The sequence below is a fragment of the Syngnathus acus genome, chromosome 9 (genome assembly GCF_901709675.1).
Source record: "Syngnathus acus chromosome 9, fSynAcu1.2, whole genome shotgun sequence".
Classification (NCBI taxonomy): domain Eukaryota; kingdom Metazoa; phylum Chordata; class Actinopteri; order Syngnathiformes; family Syngnathidae; genus Syngnathus; species Syngnathus acus.
The window spans coordinates 5095720-5117456 of NC_051094.1; the positions used below are offsets into that span (position 1 = coordinate 5095720).

The window sequence follows — 21737 nt, forward strand, 5'->3', positions numbered from 1 at the left end:
AAAGAACAACAGTCCCAGTTGTCGCTGCAGAGTCCACTGCCGCTTCCGTCTCACCTGGTTGGAGAGTCCCAGCCAGAAGCGGGTGTCCTCGCCCATGGTGCGCTTCACAAAGTCCTCCTCGGCCGAGGAGGTGATGGAGAGCAGGTTGCCGCCCACCCAGAAGCAGTGGTGCCAGGCCCCCAGCCAACCGTTGGGAATCATCTCCTTCTTGTAGCAGCTGGAGTCATGCTCGAGCCACCCGGGAAGACACTTGTTGGCTGAAGGCACAATTTGGGTATCAGGCGGACAGATCAGAGCACACTCCTGTTTTTGCCCTTCAGTCCACCATTTTGAGCAAAGGGCAATTTGCGGGTCACGGTTGGCCAAATCTACATTTTCTCAGGCAAATTGGAAGATCCGGGACTTGACTTGGTTAGCTTAGCCCAATGGCATCAGAGACATTTACATTTTGAACGGATTCCGGAAAATACACCTTCACGCTTGAGAAACAACCACGGCCGCATACAAAGTGCCGCTGTACAAGTTAAGACGATGCAAAAAAAACATTCAACACGTGGCTGAGTATTTCATAAAAATGAAAAAGCACACAATTTGTTGGTTGGCATGGTGTGACTCCAGGATCATTGTTTTCGACGCAGTCAAAGGCGACTTACAGTCAGGAGCCGCCGGCGTAGCCTTTACTGCAAGAGGAAAGGAAAAGAGACATCAAGGCACAGACAGACGTCAAGGGGCGACGACAGACAGTCGGTGGGGCGTTGCCTCTCACCATTTCCTCTTTTCTTGCAGACGTAACCTCTCTCGTTGTTGCACGAGTCGTACTTCCAGTCGCCGTCGCCAGTGAGGAAGGAAAGACAATTACCATCGACGGTACCTGGGGGGCGGGAGAGAAGATCTCAGTGCTCCTACATTCCTCCAAAATGCAGCAGACAACCGTCTCCGACAAACCTGAAGTCGGGCGGACGTATTCGATCGGGGATCCGTCAGCCCACTCGCTGCCTTTGGCACTGACGGAGACATCGGCGCCCAACCACAGAGAGGATGCATTCGTCAGAGGCTTGACGTAACCTGTACCGGAATGAACGACATCGTCAAGAGGAGCCGAGTGAGGAGGACGCGTCATACGTTGAGCTCCGGGTGATCGACTTTCTCAGCTCAAAAGGAATTGAATTATATATCAAAACACCACAACATGCCAAAGTTCTCGTCATCAAGGAGCTGAGCAAATGCCAAAACACACAACACCAAAGGTAAACACAAACCGCATTCATGACAAAAACACTTTAGGACTAGAAACCTTTCCATATGCAGAACATAAAAAAGTGGGCTGTTATATAGAGACCATTTGCCTGTATTTATTTTCTGCGACTAACTACTGGAAACCCAAGGACACCAACCGGTTGAAATACAAACATACAAATATTGAAGAGTCAAGTGTTGAAACAGGACTGGAATGTGCTTGACGAGGAAGGAGCGTGGATTTCTAACTTTCTTTCAAACATTATACCATAAAACCTGTCCTGTCAACAAATACAAAAAAGAGGCAAAGAGCCCATGGGTCACTAAAGGATTAAAAAAGGCCTGCAAGGAGAAGAACACGCTGTGTAAACAATTCATAAAAATACAAGAATAAATGAACCAGCATTATGAGGACACGTAAGAAGGAACGTTATCATAAAATGTTAGATTGTAGTAAAAATAATACAAAGGGGGCAATATTACAGTGCAACGGAGCTAAAAACAAAATTATATATACATTGAAAGTGACCCATCAATACACGATGAAAGGGGTGGTAAATGGATTCAATCTTTTTTTTTTTCATAAATGTGGGACCAGCCGGCAAGAAAAATACAGGATCCAGACAGACTCGGGCAAATGGAGCGAAAGGCTTAAATATTTCTTGGTGCAGTTGGCACAAAAGTAGTAGTAGAGATTGTAAAGAGAAGTGAAAGCAAAACCTCAACTGATTACAATGAATAAGAAAAGTGAGTGGTGAAATTGCAAAAGCGTTTCATCTGGTCAATGACATGAAAATAGCTCAAGTAAATGTGGGGATGGAGGATGTCTGTGGGGTGAAATTGTGGAATGGTCTGGAAAATGAAAATTGTGCAAACACAAAAGTATTCCAAAAAAGTGTCGAAAAACTGGTTTCTTAACATGTATGAGGGGAAAAACAGACAAAACTGACTACACACAGGCAAAAAGGAATCTGAAAGTGTATCTACTTGTGTTTTATTGATTTATGTGTTGAATTATTGGTTGAACGGATTAGGGTGGGAATCTAAACAGCTCTGCTTCCTCCTACTCGAGCATTCTTTGTTGTTGGGGTTTTTGGGTTGTTTGTTTCAGTGACTTAGATATATATGGCACTTTAAAGTGGTGTTTTATTTTCCTATTGTCACGTTTTAAATAGGTTCGAAATGAACATACAACAACAACACCACCAATATTTCAATTCATGGCCGCCTACCATATACAAAGCGCTGCTCATCATCGTCGGTGATGCTGAGCAGGTTCCCTTGGAGGCGTTGGCAGTCGGCTTGCGCCTCCTGCCAGGTCTTGATGGGCTGGCGGATCATCAGGTAGCAGAAGTCGTTGGTGGCGTCGTCCAGCCACCAGCCGCATTTCTGAGTCCAGGCTGCGAGCCAGACGGCGTAAGACGGCGCAAGACAGCGGAAGACGGCGCAAGACAGCGGAAGACGGCGGCAGTGCGGGACACCTACCCGGCTGGCCGACTAATGGTGGCAGCTGTGGAGGCCCTCCGCGCTTGGCTGTAGAAAAAGGGGAGCGAATATGACCAAATGCTTCACACATCCAAAAGGGGCGCTCGGGAGGGACGTTTGCACCTGTTTTGCAGACCGATGGTAATGTCCAGTGGCAATTATAGTTTCTGGTCAGGTATTTGCGGTAACTCAAATAAGAACAGACACCACAGCTGCGGTGGTAAGTTTTGCCGTAGTCCTGCGGATGAGATTTTGGACAGAACTTTAGCGCGTTGCATTCGATGTGGTCATCTTCCCGCCGCATTTCCTCACTTGCAGCGTTTTCGTACCTTCTCTCATTAAAGTTTCACTTTGGTTGTTGGTTTCACTTTGTCAGTCATAGTAGTATGAACATTGCAATAAAACATTGTGCCCGCCCTGGCAACCCAAATAAATGCCTGGGAAAAACATGCACAAAGCAACTAACCCTGAAGACCTAAAGACAAACCCGAGGCACCATCCAGGATATATCATCTTAACCGCTTCCTCTCTAAAATCAGAGCGCCAATACTTTGTAAGCGGCTGCCCGATGCCTCGAGACAAGACGGATGCCTGCAACATGACTTTTCCAAAGGCCTTCAGCAATCCACTTACAGAAGCTGTTCCGTCAGTCCACCCGTAGTTGTTGCACTTCTTCTTTTCTCCCACCCAAGTTGCTCCGTCCGTTGCGTGATCTTGATGAAAGGAAGGAGAACAAGAGCTTCAGGGCAAGAAGAGCTTCAGCCAAATGACGACTGTGGCGGTTCTTCTTGGTGCTCACCATTAATGAATCGGACCTCTTGCTCAGAGTGTATGCTAGCCAGGTGGCCTTGCCGGGCGACACAAAACTTCTCGGCATCCTCCCAATATCTGTACGTCGCGTCAAAAAGATAGCAATCATCGCCATAAAGGAAGTTGCCATCGCCGCAGTCGGAAGCTGAGGCCACAAAGAAAAACATTGAGGAGGAAACCATGACGAGATGGTTAAGTGCAAATAAGCGCGCTGCAACTCACTCTTCATTACAGCAGAAACACTATTGGAGGTACACGTCCGTCCCTCCGGGCAGCCTGCAAAAAAAAAAAAAAGACCGTTTGCGCCTTTCAACGGCAACGTGACCGCAGACGTGCAGACTTACTCTGCGGCCGTTTGCACATGTAGGCCAACGAGGAAGCGCAGGAGCCAGACCTCCACCTCCCACGCGAAACACGAGCTCCTTGGTTGACGTAGGCGCAAGACGCGACGTCGGCGCTGTCGGTAGATTATAAAAAGGAACATTTTCCTATTTTTCCTTGAGTGCTCGTTCTCAAAATTGGTTCCAGAACCTTTACGCGTGTCCGCCTGACAACAGCATGCGAAGATGTGACTTCTTACCTTTTAAATCGGTCTAAGGTCCAGTTGGTGTGTGTCGTTGTCTCGCCATCAGACCAGATCAGCTCCTGGCTTCCGGCTACAAAGCCACACCAGACGTCGTCGCATTTCTGTGGGGAAAAAAGAAAACAGTTCCAGTTGGTGCTGCAGAGTCCACGACTGCTTCCGTCTCACCTGGTTGGAGAGTCCCAGCCAGAAGCGGGTATCCTCGCCCATGGTGCGCTTCACAAAGTCCTCCTCGGCCGAGGAGGTGATGGAGAGCAGGTCGCCGCCCTGCCAGACGCAGTGGTGCCGGGCCCCCAGCCAACCGTTGGGAATCATCTCCTTCTTGTAGCAGCTGGAGTCGTGCTCGAGCCACCCGGTACGACACTTGTTGGCTGAAGGCACAATTTGGGGATCAGGCGGACAGATCAGAGCACACTGATGGAACACTTGCATGTTTTTACTCTGTGCTCTTCATTGGGGGCATCTCAACCAAATGCATGAGGATTCTGTCAGGGGTGGGGTGGGGGATGGAGGGGCCAACGGCCATTGTCGCTTTGGCCCCTTCCAAAAACTTGCCTGTCCTTCATTTTTGGGTGCAGCCAGCATCATGCAGCAAAGTGGAGCTGCTGATTGTTCGCATAAAAGCATCACTTACGCCTGCCAAGGATTGCAGACAATTGCTCCAAAGTGATGATACTAAGCTTCAGATGTACAGTGGGGCAAAAAGTAGGTAGTCAGCCCACCAATGGTGCAAGTTGTTCCACTTAAAAGATGCCATCATCATCTTCACCCTCAGCAATTACCCCACCCAGCAGTTACGCACGTGTGGCATATCGATGACCAATGACCTAAGCTCAAATCAGGTCAGCACACATTTCACCACTGGAGGGTGCTAAAGCACAACGCAACTCAATCGAATGGGACACGTTGCAACAGTTGGACCGCTCCCCCCTTCTTAGCTCAAGAAGAGCCCGTCCTTCCTTATATCAAAGTACAAAGCCGAGCAAGACTGTGTTTCATGGAGAAAAAGGGCTTTTAAACTGCGGGCTCACTCACTCACTCACTCAATCAAACCTAATAAGCATGGACTCTGAGGGGCAAATGCAATTATTCAGATGCGCCCTGCGATTCACTAGGCGAAATGAACACGCACTGAAATCAGAGTCTCATAAAAGTCCTACTCAGTTTTGCAATCTTTGAAAACATTATGCCGACACATTTTGATGATGCGCAGCGATATTATGAACTGCACAACTGTGTTGCAACTTTTTTGTGTGATGATAACAGACCAAACACGAAGGTGTATTATTAATAATATAATTACTACAGTATAATTATTAATATAACAATGATTATGATCTCGATTTAGATCATAATAACCATGATTTTTTATAACGGAGGTGCTAAGAAATATCTATTGTATAAAGGGGCTGTAAGAAATTATTGCTCATACTGTATCAAGGACTGTAAGAAACTATTAATAATAATGACTAATAATGATTGATTATTATTCATTATAATTAGCTCATATAAATCATGAAAATATTCTTATAATAGGGGCGCCAAGAAATATCTTGTCTATATACACATGTGCATAATATATTGTATAAGAAATGATTATTCTTATTTATTATTGTTATCATTATTATTCATAATAAATGTATTACTTTTATTATTATTAAACTAGTATTATCACTATTATCATTCTTATTATTATATATTATTTATTATTCTCGTGTCTTGTTGACATTCTCTGTCTTAAACCCGAACGGTGCAACTCATCTAAGTGTCACAAAGTCCAATCAGCCGCTCCTGAATTCCAAGTGCGCCCATGTTTTAGGGGGGAAAAAAAAAAACAGAGCGACAGAAAATCAAAAGCAAACGCAGAAAAGAGAGATGGAAGGAAAAGCCCAGTAACGCGACAGCACATATAAACACATTCGGTTTTCAAACTAAAAGAGCAATTTTAGATTGAATATTTTGAAGTTATATGCTCAACTTCAATAATCATACCGACAGCCATTGCGCACTTAAAATTCACAAGCGCTCGTCTGCCGCCGTGAAAAAAAAAAAGCCAAGACACTTGACTCAACGGCTTTAGCTCGTCATTTCAAAGTCAAGTTGCTCGTATGTTCGGACATTACAGCAGCCCGCATGAATGATGACAATGATGATAAAGGCAAGCCTCGATAACAAGAAAGGTCCGGATTGGGCTCCTCTCAAACCAAGTTGGACACAGCAACTACATCAAAGTGTCCGAATAATGTGGATTCTTCTAAATTCATCAAAGTTGTTGTCGTCCAAATTTGTGACATTGCAATGATTTATTTTTTATCTCAGGCACCGTAATGTGAGAATATAAGCAGATGCAGTCATGCTAACTCACAGTACAGTACAGTACATTCCATCGTTTCTCCAGCTCTTTACTGTTGTTTTAATGGACTAAAGTTACAATTTGCTTACCTGAAGCACATGTCCAATATATGCCAATCAGGAGAAGTACATTCTTTAATTCTATCCACATGTTGGAGGAAAATCAATCCCCCCTCTCACTGGGGGTCGCAACGAATTCAGAAAACAAATGATAAGTCGCCTCACTGAAAATAGCCAGTGGATTGTAGTCCAGAGGAAAATGGAAGTTTGATCCACTCTGCTCCGAGCCCGAAGCATGCCGCGCCCACACAACGCCTACGTCAAACACGTCACATTCAAAGGCTCAAAGCACTCTCAAGCTACGTGGGGGGCGGCGCGCGCGTGTGCGTATGACCAAAAGTTAAAAAAAAAAGGGAAACAGCACTGCCCCTTTGAGTCCTTTCATTTTTGTAACTTTGTAAATGTTCTAGACGTGAACAACAGCGAAAAGCAGTCAACTCGTTTAACTGTAAATATAAATAATTAAATCCAAGTGCGAAAGTTGGAATTCAATGAGGTGTCACTCAATTTATGTTCAAGGATATAGACAAGACTACAGAAGCTTTTCCATTCACGCCTCTCAGAATTCCTGTTGATTTTCAGAGAACGTGAGAAAATACATTTAGCCGACGTGCTTTTGAATGAAAATGAACGATGAGCAAATGAATCTGAGAGAAATGAGGGGAAAGCGTCTCCAATTGAGCCTCGCAAGCCTCGAGTGCAAAAGCACAAACCATATGTAGAATACTTTTTATTCATAATATCTATCATATAAATATGATCATAAAAAGTATCATCTTTTTTATTGAATCTTTGATTTAACTCCTCTGTGAACGTGCATTTTCCTGTCGGCATTGCTTGTAAACACTCGGTGTAGACTGGCCAGCCCATCCTACTTTGTAGCAAAGTGACTAGATTTGAGGAGAAGGGCGTGACTTTTTTGCCACCCATACAGAGAAAGCTGGAATTGAGTGAAATGCAACCGAGTGGCAATTCTATTGACAATACCGTACATGTCTTATGTTTGAGGCAGTCCAACAAAATCTCGGACAATTTTGAACTTTCCCCCGGACATCTTTTTATCTCTCAAAAGTAGGCCATGTCCGGGAAAAAGACTGGTCACCCTAACTTACACGAATGAGCCCAATGAGTGCACACCCGCACGCCCACAGGCACACAAAGGCTTGTCCACGAATGGGCCTTTTTTTGCTCAACATTTAGAGGTAGAGGCAAAGATGGCGGTCTCAAAATAAATGGGTGTGCAAGTATTTGGATTTATGGTGGGTATGCAAAAGACGTGCCCCCCCGTGATGATTTCAAAGACACCCTCCAACATGACAGAAGGGCTTTATGCACACAGGAGTTGAACCTAGGAGCTTGTAGGACACACCAAGGAGTTGAAAGAGAAAGAAGACATTGTGCTCCTTGATGCTAAGTCATAAAGTCCTTGCCCGACGCCTCATCACGCCACTTTGGCTTTGTTCAAGGCTTCTTCCAGAACGATACATTTGTGTAACAAGAGCACATAGACAAATAGTTGTGCAGTGTGCACGGGCCAAACAACTAAAAAGTATCCATTTAGGGACAAAATTCTCCACGAGATGTCTTGGAAGGTCTCGAGCGGCGTGGCTGCGGCGTGGCTGCGGCGTGGCTGCACACTAAATAAACGTCCATAAAAGTCAGTTAAATAAATAATGCAAATTTTGAAAACAAATATATTTTCTTTCATTTTTACTGCAGGTCACAATGGGAACCAACTGATCAGTATTAAGCAACAAAAGGAGAAAACAAAAATCCACTGACCGACCAGTAAGCCTGACTATTTTCATTATGATCTTGAGGTGTAGAAAGGGGACTCAGCTTTCGACAAGAGGGAGCAGACACACAAACGGCAACACTGCTTGTTACTTATGTTGCGAGTCCAAGGTTGCCTGAAACTAGTGGATGGCTATCCGACCAGCAGACACGTGACAGCACCACACAGTAATGGCGAACAAATTGAAAAATGACTTCGGACTCATCACGCTACTTTGGCTTTGCTGCGGGGGAGTCGTCAGAACGTTCAAGGCTTCTTCCACAACGATACGTTTGTTTAACAAGAGCACAAAGACACATAGTTGTTCACGGGCCAAATTGATAATAACAACTAAAAGGTATCCACTTAGGGACAAAATTCCCCACATGAGATGTCTTGGAATGTCTCGAGTGGCATGGCTGTGCGCGAAATAAATGTCCATAAAAAAAGAAATAACAGTTGAATAAAGAATGCAAATTTTGAAAACAAACGTGAACTTTTCTTTCATTTTCACTGCAGGTCACAATGGGGACCCAGTGTTGTTTTTGTGGACAATCAATATTCAGCAACAAAAGCAGAAAACAAAAATCCACGGATGGACCGATAAGCCTGACTATTTCCTTGACGACCTTGAGGTAGTCATACCGGTCCAGAAAGGGGGCTGAGTTGTCAACAAGAAGGAGCAGACACATAAACGGCAACACTGCTTGTTACTTATGTGGCAAGTCCATGGTTGGCTGCAACTCCAGGGTGGGGCCAAGTCGTTCCATCCGACCAGCAGACACGTGACAGTGCGGGTCGGCTCGCCTACAAAGTCCAGTTTTGGGGGAGCCGCTGATGGCGTAGAGGCCTGTCTTGTGTTCCGACACCGTGAGTTCGATTCCCGAATATGAAGGTGTGAGTGAGTGTGTGTGACAGACCAGACAAAAAAAAAGTTCAGTTTCTTCCCAGCCACCACTTGCCCCCAGGCAGACTGACCCATACACACACGTTGATGAAACCTGAGGAAAAGCGCACTCAGACCCACCTAAGTCATTTTTTGGTATGGCAATGGGCTGTGCACCTGACTCACTTTATCCATGACATCACGCCTCGCAGGAATCCCAAAGAAAATAATGTGCGTCTAGAATCAGTGGGGGTCACGACAGGCACGGGCGGTTGGGCCTTGCGAGCAAAGAGGAGGCAGGGAGTTAGTTTCAGTGGGCCACTTTCTTTTTTGTTTCCAAAAGTATCAAAACAAAATAAGTGCAAAGTGAAAGTTTTTGATTGCAGTTTAGGATTGGCATTTGAGTGGCTTCTCGACTTAGGACAGCGGCCCAGAGGAAATGTGTCAAACGCAAGGCCCGAGCTGCCGACGTTAAAGCAACCCACCAGAGTTCTACATGTGGCGAGCTTTCGGAGCCCGGATTGGTTCTCAATCATTCCGCCTACGGACCCTGAATCCCGGCTAATCACTCTAGAATCGCATGTGGTCAAACTCAAGGCCCGGGGGCCAGATGTGGCCCGCCACATCATTTTACGTGGCCCGCAAAGGCAAAATGTGCTTCAAATTGTTTTCACCTTTAAAACTCATCTTTTTTTTTTTTTTTTTTTTTTTTCCCAATACACTTTTTATTCACAATATTTCCATGTACAACAGTCATGAACAATTTCACAAAATATGTCTTACATGGTATTTCTTTACAAAAATTTACAAATAATGAAATAATGAAGTAGCAAAATCTAGAATGAGTAAAATATGTATCTCAAACAGTTTGCCTATTATATGTTTAAATCAACTTAAAAGAACAAAACAAAAACAGCTTCTCTTTATACTATATTGCAACTGGCAAAATGAGTGTTTCCTGCAGGGGCTCAAAAGTCAACAAGGTTATCAGAAAAGTCCAAGTCTTTTATGAAATCAATAAAGGGCCTCCAAATCCCTTCAAACATATGTTGTTTGGCTTTACGTATATATGTTATTCTTTCCAATGGAAGACAAGAGAGCATTTGTTTTAAGCCACTGGGAGGTGTTTGTCCAGTAAAATTTTCCAGGTCAGAGCAATACACCTTTTGGCCATTAACGAGCTTATATCAATAAAAATTGAGTCTGTTTTACTGAAGTTGTGTTTCTCTGGATATAGAGCCAGTATAAACAGCGAGGGCTCCAAAGTAAGCTCCTTTGATATTATTTTCTCTATTTGCTCCTTCACTCCTAACCAAAAATGTTGTATCTGACTGCATTCCCACATACAATGTATTAATGTTCCTTTTAAGCCACACTTTACACAGATATCTGGAATGTTCTTATTGTATTTATTCAATTTAACAGGTGTCGTGTACACTCGCTGTGACCATTTAAATTGTAGTACTCTCAGACGGCTATTAATAGACATTTCTTGTGATTTTTTACAAACTTTTCCCCATTCTTGCTCACTGATCTTAGTATTAGATCATTGTTCCAGGATAATAATTTACTTTAAAACTCATCTTTTAAAATGTTTGAACAGTTTATTAGTACTGATTTGAAAATGAGTTATTTGTCAGTTTGTTTTGTAGCTTACACTCCTTTATCATATGAGTTCATAAATGTATTTAGGTTGACAGTAATAATGGCCCTCTGAAAGAAACTATGACTACAATGTGGCCCGCGGCAAAAATGAGTTTGACACCCCTGCTCTAGATTGATCAACATTATCCTATGCTATGCTATGCTACATTCATCAATTAGATACGATGATTGCGCAATTTAAACGTGTTTCAAACCGGTTTCAAGGCAGTATGAGGGTTTTGAAATTGTGTCTAGCTATGTCTAACACACTCTTCGCAGGAAAGCAGAGTCATCCGTTTCTGCGATTTGTCAAGAGGCACACTTGATGCCCGCACTCTGTACAACGCAGGTGCAGAAGGGGCGTAGGTTTATGTAGGAATGGTAGGGACCTATCACCACCAATATTTGTGGAATACAAAATAGTCCCTACCAATAGCCATCCATCCATTTTCTATACCGCTTGTCCCCAGCAGTCATCGAGCAATAGCCGGGGGGACACCAGTCAATCACAAGGCACACAGAGACGAACAACCATGCGTACTTCCACTCACACCTACGGGCAACTTAGAGTGCTCAATCAGCCGACCATGCATGTTTTTGGCAAGTGGGAGGGAAAACGGAGAAAACCCATAATAAAGAAAGTCTACCTTTGTTGTGATTTCTTTTTTTTTTTTTTTTACAGTCGTAGCCCACAATATTGAAATTGGACGTGACCGCGTATTGATTATTATTTTTTATTCTCATCTTTTGAAGTGCTGTAAATGTTCTGTTTAGCTGTGAAGGGCAACATAAATCATTGTTCTTCTCTTCATTCTACTGCAGACTGAGTCTTCGCAAAGTGTATATGTTTGTGACGTATTTAGAATTGATACAATAATAGTACATTTTCTTTCAATAAAATACTCATTATACTATACATTCAAATATATTACGTTTCCGAATTGCAGAATTATTGTTTTCTTTTTCATTATTTTTCCTTCACTGCACTCAATGATATCACCGCAAGATGGCGGAGGTGCCGGGATGCCGTTGTCCTACCACCGAAGAAGAATACGGAAGTCGGCGTCTCAATGGTCGAGAAACAAAACACGAGGGTGATGCGGTGAAATCGCTTCACAAGTCTAAGAGAAAAAAAAGAAAAAGAACCTTTCCGCACAAGGAAGAAGAGCGAATGGCAACTACAACAGATGAATGCAGTCTCCTTCACTCAAATTACCCAAAGTGAGTTCTGTAGTCTTCAATCTAGATAGAGCGAGCTCGATTGATTGGACTCGCCACGCAGTAGAAAAGCGAACGAAGACAACATTGGCTGACTGCGATCAACAGATCAAAATCCACCAAAAGCCCGACTGTTTCCAAATTTGCAGGTAAAATATCTTCGAGGTCTTAGGTTCACCCAGAATGCATTGCCCGCGTCCATTTTGGAAGTCTAGCTGCACAACAACGCTTTATTTGTTATTGTTCGACGAAGCAAGGAGGGCGTCTGCCATGCCTAATACGTACGTCGAGGAGAGATCAAGGGGAAAAGGGTGGAAGGGGTTTCCCGAAAGTAATCACCAATCGAGGATTTGACGCCAGAAAAAAAAAAGAATTGAAAGACGAAGAGGGCCGTGGCTGGCTGCAATCAATAGGGCCAATCTACCAAACCCAGACTTTGCTCTGATCACTTTGTCACAGGTGAAATATTCTCCGTTGAAATACGATCACTCTTAGTTGTATTCTTCAACGGCATTTTGTGATGCTCTCATTAGTTTGCCCTGCTCGTAGCCGATTGGACCAGCGCAAAACCAAAACTATTTTATTTCAAAATGAAGAAACTAGAAAAATGACCTAATGCCAATCGAGCCCCTTTTATTTACAGGTAAACCTCATCCTTGGAATGAAAGTGATCTGGACTGGGTGCCCAGCACAAACCTATGCTACAGTCCACATCACACCTCCACCACCAAGTGTCTGCAACAGCACCACCACGTCAAAGTCGAGAGGGAAAAAGAGAGGAGCAGGTAGTATTGCCTAGAAGATGGAAGCATATCTAGACTGTGGAATGACTGATCTTTCCTCTTTGGGCTCTTGCACTCCTCCTTATGTCACTTGTGTTCTCCAGACATGCAACAACTGAGTGGTTGCCAAGAAGAACCCATGCCCCCTCATGAAGCAGAGGATCCACTGCCCTTGCAAATCAAGGAGGAAGAGGAGGAGTCCGATGTCACCAAGTTGTATTGTACGAGTAAGTAAGAAAATGCAAAGTAAGCGCAAATGCTTGTGTGTAATTCAGAGGGAACAAAATTGATCGCTGTTCGCTCGTGTTCTGCTGAGAGAGGTGTCAAAAAGGTCCGTAGGCATGTGCCGATATTACATTCTGACTCGAGAGTGATACATTTGTTTTTATCAGCGCCAATACCAATTATTAGTAGTCATCGAGGCTGATAGCCGATATTGGGAGAAATATTCAATTTCAGTAAAATGGGTGGAAAAAAACAAGTATGTTTTTCCATCAGATTTTCTTCAGACCAAAATCAGTACGGTTACTCAACTCTTTAGTAGGTACCAAGTACCGATACCATGAGTCAAGTTAAATGTTTCCTGTAGGCGTTCAGCAGGAACAACTTCATCATCAGCACCAGGTGGAGAGCTCCACTTTTGAGCAAGACTATCAACGGCCCTCTCACATTAAGGAGGAAGAGGAAGATCCAGAGCCACAATCTGTTAAGGAGGGAGAGGAGGCTTCACAGCCACCTTGCGTTAAGGAGGAGAAGGAGGAGGCTTTGCCACTGAACGTCGTTGTTATGACGAGCGAAGACGATTTAGACAAACCAGCCAAGTGGTTACAGCTTCATCATCCAAGTCCAAGTGGAAAGCATCATGCTGGACCACCACCAGATGACCATTTAGCTCCGGTGTCAGACGATGACATGGAAGAACCATCAAGGAGCGACGCAGACTGGGAAGGTGATGACAAAATGTCAAAATGCTCTGAGAAAGAAACCACTCGCAGCAGGAAGAAAACTTCACCAACATGTAAAAAACATGTTATCTGCTCAGTTTGTGGTAAAAATGTTGCTAAAGAAAAAATTATAAGGCACATGAGGACCCACACGGGAGAAAAACCCTACAGTTGCTCAATTTGTACCAAAACCTTCTCATCGAGAGATTATGTGAGCACACACATGCGAACACACACGGGAGAAAAACCTTTTGGCTGCGCATTCTGTAATAAAACATTCTCGCATAAGTCGCACGTGATAACGCACGTGAGAATACACACAGGAGAAAAACCCTATAGTTGTTCCGTTTGCGGGAAAACATTTGCGTCCAAGGATTATGTGAACTCGCACATGAGAACGCACACCGGAGAAAAACCCTTTAGCTGCTCACTGTGTGATCGAACCTTCTCTCAAAAGCCACATCTGGTAACACACATGAGAACACACACGGGGGAGAAACCCTTTAGTTGTACTGTTTGTGGTAAAAGCTACGCTCACAAGAACAGTTTGACAACACACATGTGGGGACACTGCTAAATGATTTAACCAAAGCGGATCCCATCTTTTCTATTATTTAAACTTGAGTCTGAAGAGCTACAAACATTATTCTGTTGTGCAGAACAAATCCCGTTGTCGTCATCGTCGTACTGCTCAGCTGATTCATCGTCTTGATGGGAGTTACGCGGTTCCCACGTTTGTGTTGTTCCACAATCTAAGTACTCATGGACTTAACTGTGTTCTCAAAGAGTGAATGTCATATAATTTTTTTTTTAGTTTTTCATTCAGACAAATTGGAATCTGGCTTCTTAACAACCGATTTATCATTTGTTCTGCTGTCGTCATCAATGCCCCAGGAAAATACCAGCTGGTCATGTCTTACAAAAATGTTTACTGCCATTAATGTATTATGTATTACACCATGTTACATATTAAACATTGTATAAAAACTGTCTGAAAATTGTGGTGAGATTTTGTTAATACAGAGCTCTAACATTTTAAATGAACTGCATTTTATTAATCCTATAAATTAAACCGACAATTTTTTTTTAATGCTTTTTACCTTTTCAAAAAAAGATTTTCCCCTTTCAATTGTTGTACTAATACATTTTTTGGGTATGTAGGGACACCATCCATATTTTTATGTCACCAATATTTGTATGATATTATTCTCATGTTTGAGTTTATGCACAGCACTTTGTTTCATTTGCAGCGTATGTTTTCATATTTGTTATTCACTGTTCTAAACATACCCCGAGGCCTGCGCGTTAGCTTCTCGTGTTCTGTCCACAAAGACGTGCCGTAGATTTCCAAGATGGCAGTCTGTTGTGCGCGTGCGCGGTATGACTAATAGCAGCGCCCCCCCCCCCCCCCCCCCCCCCCGCCATTATATAGAGGCAAACGTTTAGAAACCTTTCTTAATTTATCACACTCAATCTCCAAGTCATATTTAAGCTAAATGCAATAGAGTGTTAGAATAACAATTAAAACCCTGTTGAACAACAACAGGCGTGGCGAAACGCTGTGACGGCAATCGTCATTTGAAAAAGGTTCCTGAACAACGGCGCTTTGGTATCATTTAGCAAACCATTTTGCACGCAAAACCTCAAAGAATGTGGAAAGAGTTGGACGAAGCGGATAAGGAAGAAATTTGTCAAGTAAGAAAGGAGAACGAAGAGAAACAACGACATCCGGAACCTGTTTCCAAGACTCGAATTGTGCTACACATCGATGGTAATGTTTCATTCCGAGCGTTCTACAACCGCAATACATCGTTTGCGCGTCGTATTGTAATTTCCTATTCCACCGGTAGATAAACAAACCTTTCACTACTGTGGAGGACACATTTTCAAAGAGAGATTGCACAGTGCAAAGGCGCGGAATGCAATTCACTACTAGCCGTTGCGGTCCTTATTTACTGTTACTCGAAATAAAACGAGTGAAAATGTGTTTCTTCGCTATGTTTATTTGTTCCGTAACAGGAAAATTGCTGTAAGCCACACTCCAGGTGAAAAGTGAAAAACCTTGTCACTTGGTGAAGCAGCATGTGGTTCATTGCCCCAAGTTATTTATTTACATCATTAGGTTATAATATATCTCTATCTTTCCATGTTGTATATTTCATACGGTAATATTTTGATTTGTATGGGGTCTTTTTATGTTTCCTGTTATTGCACTTATCAGAATGTTTTCTAATTCATAATTTTTTGGTTTCTTTTAAAACTTGTGCCCTACAGATGCCCAACATCGAGTTAATTGTCGAGTCAAAGAAGAAGTTGAAGATCCGCAGCGCCCTCATGTTAATGACGAGAACGATGCGCAGCCCATCAATGTCAAAGAGGAAGAGGATGAGTTCCCACTGACCGTCGTGGTAGTTAAGGCTGAAGATGCCGAAAACGCCCTACCTGAGTTGTCACAGCTTCGTGGTTATAGCCCGAGAGAGGACCATTGCGGAAGTTCCCCGCTGTCCCGTAGCGACGACATCGCAGATACCAACAATACAGATGACGACAAACTCTCAGGAAACGGGACGGGCAAAGGACGCTTCAACTGCTCGGTCTGTGGCAAGAGCTATGCGTACAGGTGCAGTTTGACGCGTCACACGCGGACGCACACGGGTGAAAAACACTTTGCTTGTTCTGTTTGCAGCGCCAAATTTGTCCGAAAGGTGGCACTGATTGCGCATGTCGCCACACACACCGGGAAGAAAATCGTTTGCGTGCTCTGTGTGTGTAAGAGTTACTCTTACCAGAGCAGTCTAAACGCGCACATGCAGACACACAACGCAGAGAAGCCCTTCAGGTGTTCGGTCTGCAGCGAAGGCTTTATTCAGAAAGTAGCTTTGATTGCCCATATGACGACGCACACCGGCGAGAAGTCATTCTCTTGTTCGGTGTGCGGGAAAACCTTTTCTTATAAAAGCAACTTAAATATACACATGCGTACGCACAAAGAGGAAAAGTCCTTCAGTTGTTCGGTTTGCGACAAGAGATTCTACCTGAAGTCCATTATGGTATTGCACATGAGAACGCACAGTGGAGAAAAACCTTTTAGCTGCTCCGTTTGTGGTCAGAGGTTCACGCGGAAGGTGAACATGATTAAACACATCAGATCACACACGGGTCTAAATGACACTCAGAATGTTTTAAATTAAAATTGAAAGTTGTGTTTCAAATCAACTTTGTATGTGTTTTTTCAATCGCCGTTAAAGTTCTCGTAAATTTAAATATGCTCAGTAGTTTATTGTTCATCTCATATGATGCTGATGCTTTTTATTTTGCTGTTTTGTTTTGCAACTCTTTCTTATTCACTTTTTTTATTATTTTTTATTTTTTCATTTATTGTCATGTGGTGTGTATTGCTCCACATATAAATAACTGGAAGTAAAAAAAAAAAATTGCATGTTGTATCTATTTGGTGATTTATTTGAATTATTGGCAAATAATATTTTGTTTCATGGCTCTGTCCTCATTTATGATACCTGAGAAAAATGGTGGAAGTCACCCAATAAAATTGAATTTTGGGGTGTAGGGATTCAGTGAAAAATCCGCAAAATATTTTGGTTTTATCTTTATACGTACCGCCATAAGTGACACTTTGTGTTTATTTTGTTCATTTTATTTGCAATAAACACGGCAACAGTGCTCTCCGTCTGCTCTCTTGAGTTAAGTACTGCAGGTTCGCCACGAGATGGCGCACGTCTCACGCGGCTCATGATCGACCGCGTTCAAACCACCATCAAAGAAGAACCTATCGGAAGTGTGCCTAGTCTCGAAACGGAAAAGCCTCACCTCAAAACGGAACGACAATAAACGGAGCTCAGTCAAAGGAACTAAGAAAAGCATCAAAATGTTGAAAGATTTGGTGAGCGAGCGACTAATTGCGGCCGCTGACGAAATATTCGTGCTATTCGAAAAATCGTACGAGGAAGAACTTTGCCGAAAGAGAGAAGAGAATGAGCGACAACGACGAGAACTGGAGGCTGTTCGCAAGGCACACGTGGTGGTGCTACCCGACGAAGGTACGTGGGAATTTTAACGCAACAATTTGTCTTTGGCTAATCATAATGTCCGTAAAACATTTTATATCGACATAAACGCTCGTCTACGAGCAAAGCTACCTGTTGGCCTTCATTGTCACATTGATATGCCATTATTCCGTTCCAGCTCGCTTAAAACAATACTTTGTGTAGCAAATTTTTTAAATGACAAAAATGATATCCTACAGCAGTGTAATGAATATATACATACACTTCTGATATGCAAAACAATGCATGCTTCAATCAACAAGTAAAAAAACTGTCAAGGAAACAAATGAAATAAAATTAAAGATGAGTTTCACATTCACAAAATATCACAAGAAGCCAAAACAACTGTAACACTATTGTGTTATTTGCATTTTTGCAGCTATTCAGCAGCCGATTGCTGGTCTAGAGGAACTTGAGGGAGGAAGCTCCAGTTTGGACCGGGCAGGTCCACAACCCCCACCCCCCCCCCCCCCCCCCCATCTTATGCAAGAGCAAGAGGAGGCTCCACAGCCCCTCCATGTTAAAAGAAGGAAGTGAAGGAGGAGGAGGCCCTGACTGTCATCGTTGTGAGGAGCGAAGATGAAGATAAACCACCCGAGACGTTGCCGCGTCATCACCGTGTTTCATCACCAGACAAACTCCTAGCGCCGCTGCCGCACATCGACGACAAGAAACAACCCTCAAAGAGCAAGGCAGACTGTGAAAATGACGGCAAACATAAAGAAAGACCTTTCACGTGCTGGGTTTGCGGGAAAAGTTATTCCCACAGGAGTAACTTGATCAATCACATGTGCACGCACAAAGAGAAAACTTTTAGTTGCTCCGTTTGTGGAAAGAGATTCACTCAAAAGGTGAATATGGTGACGCACATGAGAACGCACACCGGCGAAAGACCCTTCACATGCTCAATTTGCAGTAAAACCTTCACGCAAAAGCCCACCAGGGTGAAACACATGAGGATACACACCGGGGAAAAACCTTTCAGTTGCTCCGTTTGCGAGAGAAGCTTCTCCCACAAGAGCAATTTGAACGTGCACATGCAGTTGCACACGGGAGAAAAACCTTTCAGTTGCTCCGTTCGCGAGAGAAGCTTCTCCCAAAAGAGCAATTTGAACGTGCACATGAAGTCGCACATGGGAGAAAAACCTTTCAGTTGCTCGATTTGCGGCGAAGGCTTTCTCCTCAAAGTGACTTTGATTGCGCATACAGCAACGCACACCGGAGAGAAATTGTTCTCATGTTCACTTTGCGGTACAAGCTTTGCATTTAAGACTAATTTGAACGCGCACGTTCGGAGACACAAACAAGTATCCCACAAGTCGGTTTTTTTTTGTTTTTTTCTTTGCATGTAAATGGTACCATTTACCAAAAAAAGTATCATAAAATGTGTGCAAAAAGCACACAGTATATGGTCCAAGCAGTTTAAATGACAGAAGCATCATCTCTTCATAAATCACATTTTGCTGTTTGTGATGAAGCCTCGTCAAATCAAAGTGAGGTTAAATAATTGTGTATGTGACGAACTGATTTGATGGTAAGAGACAATATTGACTTTCCCACACAGTATACTCCTTGACCTTTTGGTTGTTCCGCAATATGAATGCTGTGTTGTTCAACGCATTGTGTGTCTCGCTTTGAAAATAAACACGACCACCGCTCAACTTTTTACCTCTTTTCGCTCTTGAGGCAAGATTGCTGCCACGGGACGCGCCTTTTGGGTTGAGGGGGAGCAGAAGTTACGAGACGGGCATTGTTCTGTTGGACTTTTGTGTGCTCTTAAAATGTGCACGTCAAATGTAAAGGTATCAACACACACGTCTTATCAAAATAATACGTTTTATTCTTCCATCCTGCTGCAATCTGGCTGTAGTGGCGTCTACCACCGAAGAAGAAAAATCCATCACCGAAGAAGAACAGGGCACAAGTGTGCGTTTACTCTCGACGAAGCAAAAAATAATAATAATAATACAAGCAAATTCGAGTAGCAAAGAAAAAAAATCATTAAGAATGTTACAAGCGTTGGTAAGGCAGCGACTAATTGCGGCCGCCGACGAAATATTTGAACTGTTTGAAAAAACGATTGCCACATACGAGGCGCAACTTTGTCGAGCTCGAGAGGAGACCGAGCGACAACGACGACAACTCGAAGCTATTTCCAAGACACAACCGGTGTCGCACATCCAAGGTGCGTTCAAATAGTCGCAGATATCTTTTGACTCAGTTTAGCTACTTTGAGGTATGGACAATTAACGATATGAAATACATGGATAGAAAAGGGGGATTTAATTAATTCTGTTCACGACTAAACGACGTACTAGTCATTAAAACAAAGTCATTAAAAAGAACAAATGGACCAGTTCTGGGTCTACCGCGCCTAACGCCCAGAGTTCCGGGAGAGGCGCTCGATTGCTCTTATTCGGACCAAACAGACAATCGCGTGATCTCAGCTGTGTTTATGTTGCTTGTGCCCTGCAGACGTCCAGCTACTGATCAGTCACCAAGGACAAGAACTTTCCCCTCGGCTACAGGGGGACACCAGCAGTTTGGAGCATCCGCAACCCCTCCACGTTAGAGAACAGGAGGCAGATGTCCCCATGAAAAGCGAAGAGGAGCCGACTGAGTCGCAACGTATGATGACAGAGACCAAAGGAGACCACCTGTTCGCTCCGTTGTCCGACGGTGACGACATTGGTGAACTTTTAAGGAGCGGTACCGACTCTGCAGGTGAGATGAGGCGGCAAACTGACAAACAAGTACTTCGAAAACAAAATTATTTAGGTCACATAGACGTGTCATGCAGTGCTGTAGTACTGTACTAAGCCGATGATTAGTTTTAGTGCCTCACTGTACACTGTAAAAACATTACATTTGTAAAGGAAACGTTTGAGCTGACTTCCTCGTTAAGGGTTGGGACAGTGTGACTCTTGTTTCTTGTGCCTGACAGAAGAATATGCGGGGAGCTCCCGATTGGAGCATCCCCAGCCTTCCCACGTTAAAGAGGAAGAGGAGGATTCCAGCAGCAGCAACTTGCTGCTAAGCTCCCCCCTCGTGAAGTGCGAAGATGATGACAATTCGCCTGACTGGTTACCGCTCGATCATGGCGCTCCGACAGCATGCGTGCAGTCGCACGCCAGCACCCGCACCAGGAAGAAACTGTTAAGCTGCTCGGTTTGCGGTCACAGATTCTTTCGAAAGATTCACCTGGCAGCACACATGAGGAAACACGGTGGAGACAACGCTGCGAGCTGCTGCGTCTGCGGCCAAAGGTTTAGTTCAAATGTTGCTTTGATTGCGCATGCGGTGACACACACCGTTGATGGACCTTTGGTCTGCCCGATTTGTGCTAAAAGATTTTCCTGCAAGACAAAGTTAAGCGATCACATCCACTCGCACAGACAAGACTCCTTGCGTTGTTCCTTTTGCGATAAGCCATTCACTCAGAAGGTGACGCTGGAACGGCACATGAAAGCACACGCGTTGGAAAAAACTTTCACCTGTTCCATTTGCGACAAAACCTTCCCTCAAGAGGGCACCATGGTGACACACATGCGGATACACACGACAGGAAAAGACTTTCCATGCCCGCTTTGCGGCAGGAGGTTCTGTGTCGAGGCTAACATGGTGTCGCACATGAAAACGCACAAGGCCTAATAATGGTCCCGTTTAAGGTCAAAAGAGCTCGAGAACAAAATGATGCAACGGTGAATAAACGTCGTCCTGCCCATTTAGGCTATGATCCAGCAATTGGACGAACATTTGAGTTTTAACCCTGTAGGATTGTTTAAATCATAGGAAAAATGAAAACAAATGAGTGATATTCAAAAGAAGTTCAGCTTTATTTACGGTTTGCTTTGTTTGTCTTCCAACAGCCATCAAGTATTGAAACATATTTTTGAACC

General features: G+C 43.7%; 4 protein-coding genes and 1 long non-coding RNA gene across 10 annotated transcripts in view; 3 read left to right on the forward strand and 2 right to left on the reverse strand.

Annotated features, from left to right (window-relative positions):
- LOC119127438 (C-type mannose receptor 2-like) overlaps window positions 1–3025 on the reverse strand; it is a 36304-nt gene extending 33279 nt beyond the window's left edge. The window contains exons 1-7 of the mRNA XM_037259378.1: window positions 2929–3025; window positions 2722–2769; window positions 2469–2636; window positions 946–1065; window positions 767–871; window positions 654–680; window positions 55–257 (exon numbers count right to left, since the gene is read on the reverse strand). Coding sequence (XP_037115273.1) covers window positions 55–257; window positions 654–680; window positions 767–871; window positions 946–1065; window positions 2469–2636; window positions 2722–2769; window positions 2929–3025 — 768 coding nt within the window. The remainder of the gene's footprint in view (window positions 1–54; window positions 258–653; window positions 681–766; window positions 872–945; window positions 1066–2468; window positions 2637–2721; window positions 2770–2928) is intronic.
- Window positions 3026–3577: 552 nt separating this feature from the next.
- On the reverse strand, window positions 3578–3984 carry LOC119126792. Its single transcript, XR_005098700.1, has 3 exons — window positions 3876–3984; window positions 3754–3807; window positions 3578–3676 (listed from the first exon to the last, which is right to left on the reverse strand). It is a non-coding gene; the product is annotated as an uncharacterized LOC119126792 (long non-coding RNA).
- Window positions 3985–11870: 7886 nt separating this feature from the next.
- LOC119126760 (zinc finger protein 572-like) lies at window positions 11871–14772 on the forward strand. Of its 4 annotated transcripts, none has more exons than XM_037258160.1 (4): window positions 11871–12051; window positions 12692–12833; window positions 12935–13057; window positions 13420–14772. In XM_037258160.1, the coding sequence occupies exons 1-4, from the start codon at window positions 12022–12024 to the stop codon at window positions 14349–14351; spliced, it is 1227 nt and encodes a 408-aa protein (XP_037114055.1). In that variant the 5' UTR covers window positions 11871–12021; the 3' UTR covers window positions 14352–14772. The 4 variants fall into 4 exon arrangements, with proteins under 4 accessions (XP_037114055.1, XP_037114056.1, XP_037114058.1 ...); XM_037258161.1 differs by having other exon boundaries at window positions 11873–12197; XM_037258162.1 differs by lacking the exon at window positions 11871–12051 and adding an exon at window positions 12239–12507.
- A 414-nt stretch (window positions 14773–15186) lies between these two features.
- Window positions 15187–17196, forward strand: LOC119126766 (zinc finger protein OZF-like). The gene is made up of 2 exons (XM_037258179.1): window positions 15187–15545; window positions 16049–17196. The coding sequence occupies exons 1-2, from the start codon at window positions 15425–15427 to the stop codon at window positions 16963–16965; spliced, it is 1038 nt and encodes a 345-aa protein (XP_037114074.1). The 5' UTR covers window positions 15187–15424; the 3' UTR covers window positions 16966–17196.
- Window positions 17197–17601: 405 nt separating this feature from the next.
- Window positions 17602–21737, forward strand: LOC119126763 (zinc finger protein 13-like). 3 transcript variants are annotated; one of them, XM_037258172.1, is made up of 3 exons: window positions 17602–17832; window positions 20314–20562; window positions 20783–21737. In XM_037258172.1, the coding sequence occupies exons 1-3, from the start codon at window positions 17661–17663 to the stop codon at window positions 21487–21489; spliced, it is 1128 nt and encodes a 375-aa protein (XP_037114067.1). In that variant the 5' UTR covers window positions 17602–17660; the 3' UTR covers window positions 21490–21737. The 3 variants fall into 3 exon arrangements, with proteins under 3 accessions (XP_037114067.1, XP_037114066.1, XP_037114065.1); XM_037258171.1 differs by lacking the exon at window positions 17602–17832 and adding an exon at window positions 19398–20023 and having other exon boundaries at window positions 20786–21737; XM_037258170.1 differs by lacking the exon at window positions 17602–17832 and adding an exon at window positions 19424–20023.

Bases quoted from the DNA above. Each gene is read 5' to 3' on its own strand.
- LOC119126763 (XM_037258170.1), top strand. From the start codon at position 19,846: ATGTTACAAGCGTTGGTAAGGCAGCGACTAATTGCGGCCGCCGACGAA. The intron at 20,024-20,313 runs GTGCGTTCAAAT...TGTGCCCTGCAG, and splicing joins ACCGGTGTCGCACATCCAAG to ACGTCCAGCTACTGATCAGT. The intron at 20,563-20,782 runs GTGAGATGAGGC...TGTGCCTGACAG, and splicing joins GAGCGGTACCGACTCTGCAG to AAGAATATGCGGGGAGCTCC.
- LOC119126766 (XM_037258179.1), top strand. From the start codon at position 15,425: ATGTGGAAAGAGTTGGACGAAGCGGATAAGGAAGAAATTTGTCAAGTA. The intron at 15,546-16,048 runs GTAATGTTTCAT...TGTGCCCTACAG, and splicing joins AATTGTGCTACACATCGATG to ATGCCCAACATCGAGTTAAT.
- LOC119126760 (XM_037258160.1), top strand. From the start codon at position 12,022: ATGCAGTCTCCTTCACTCAAATTACCCAAA. The intron at 12,052-12,691 runs GTGAGTTCTGTA...TTTTATTTACAG, and splicing joins CTTCACTCAAATTACCCAAA to GTAAACCTCATCCTTGGAAT. The intron at 13,058-13,419 runs GTAAGTAAGAAA...TGTTTCCTGTAG, and splicing joins CACCAAGTTGTATTGTACGA to GCGTTCAGCAGGAACAACTT.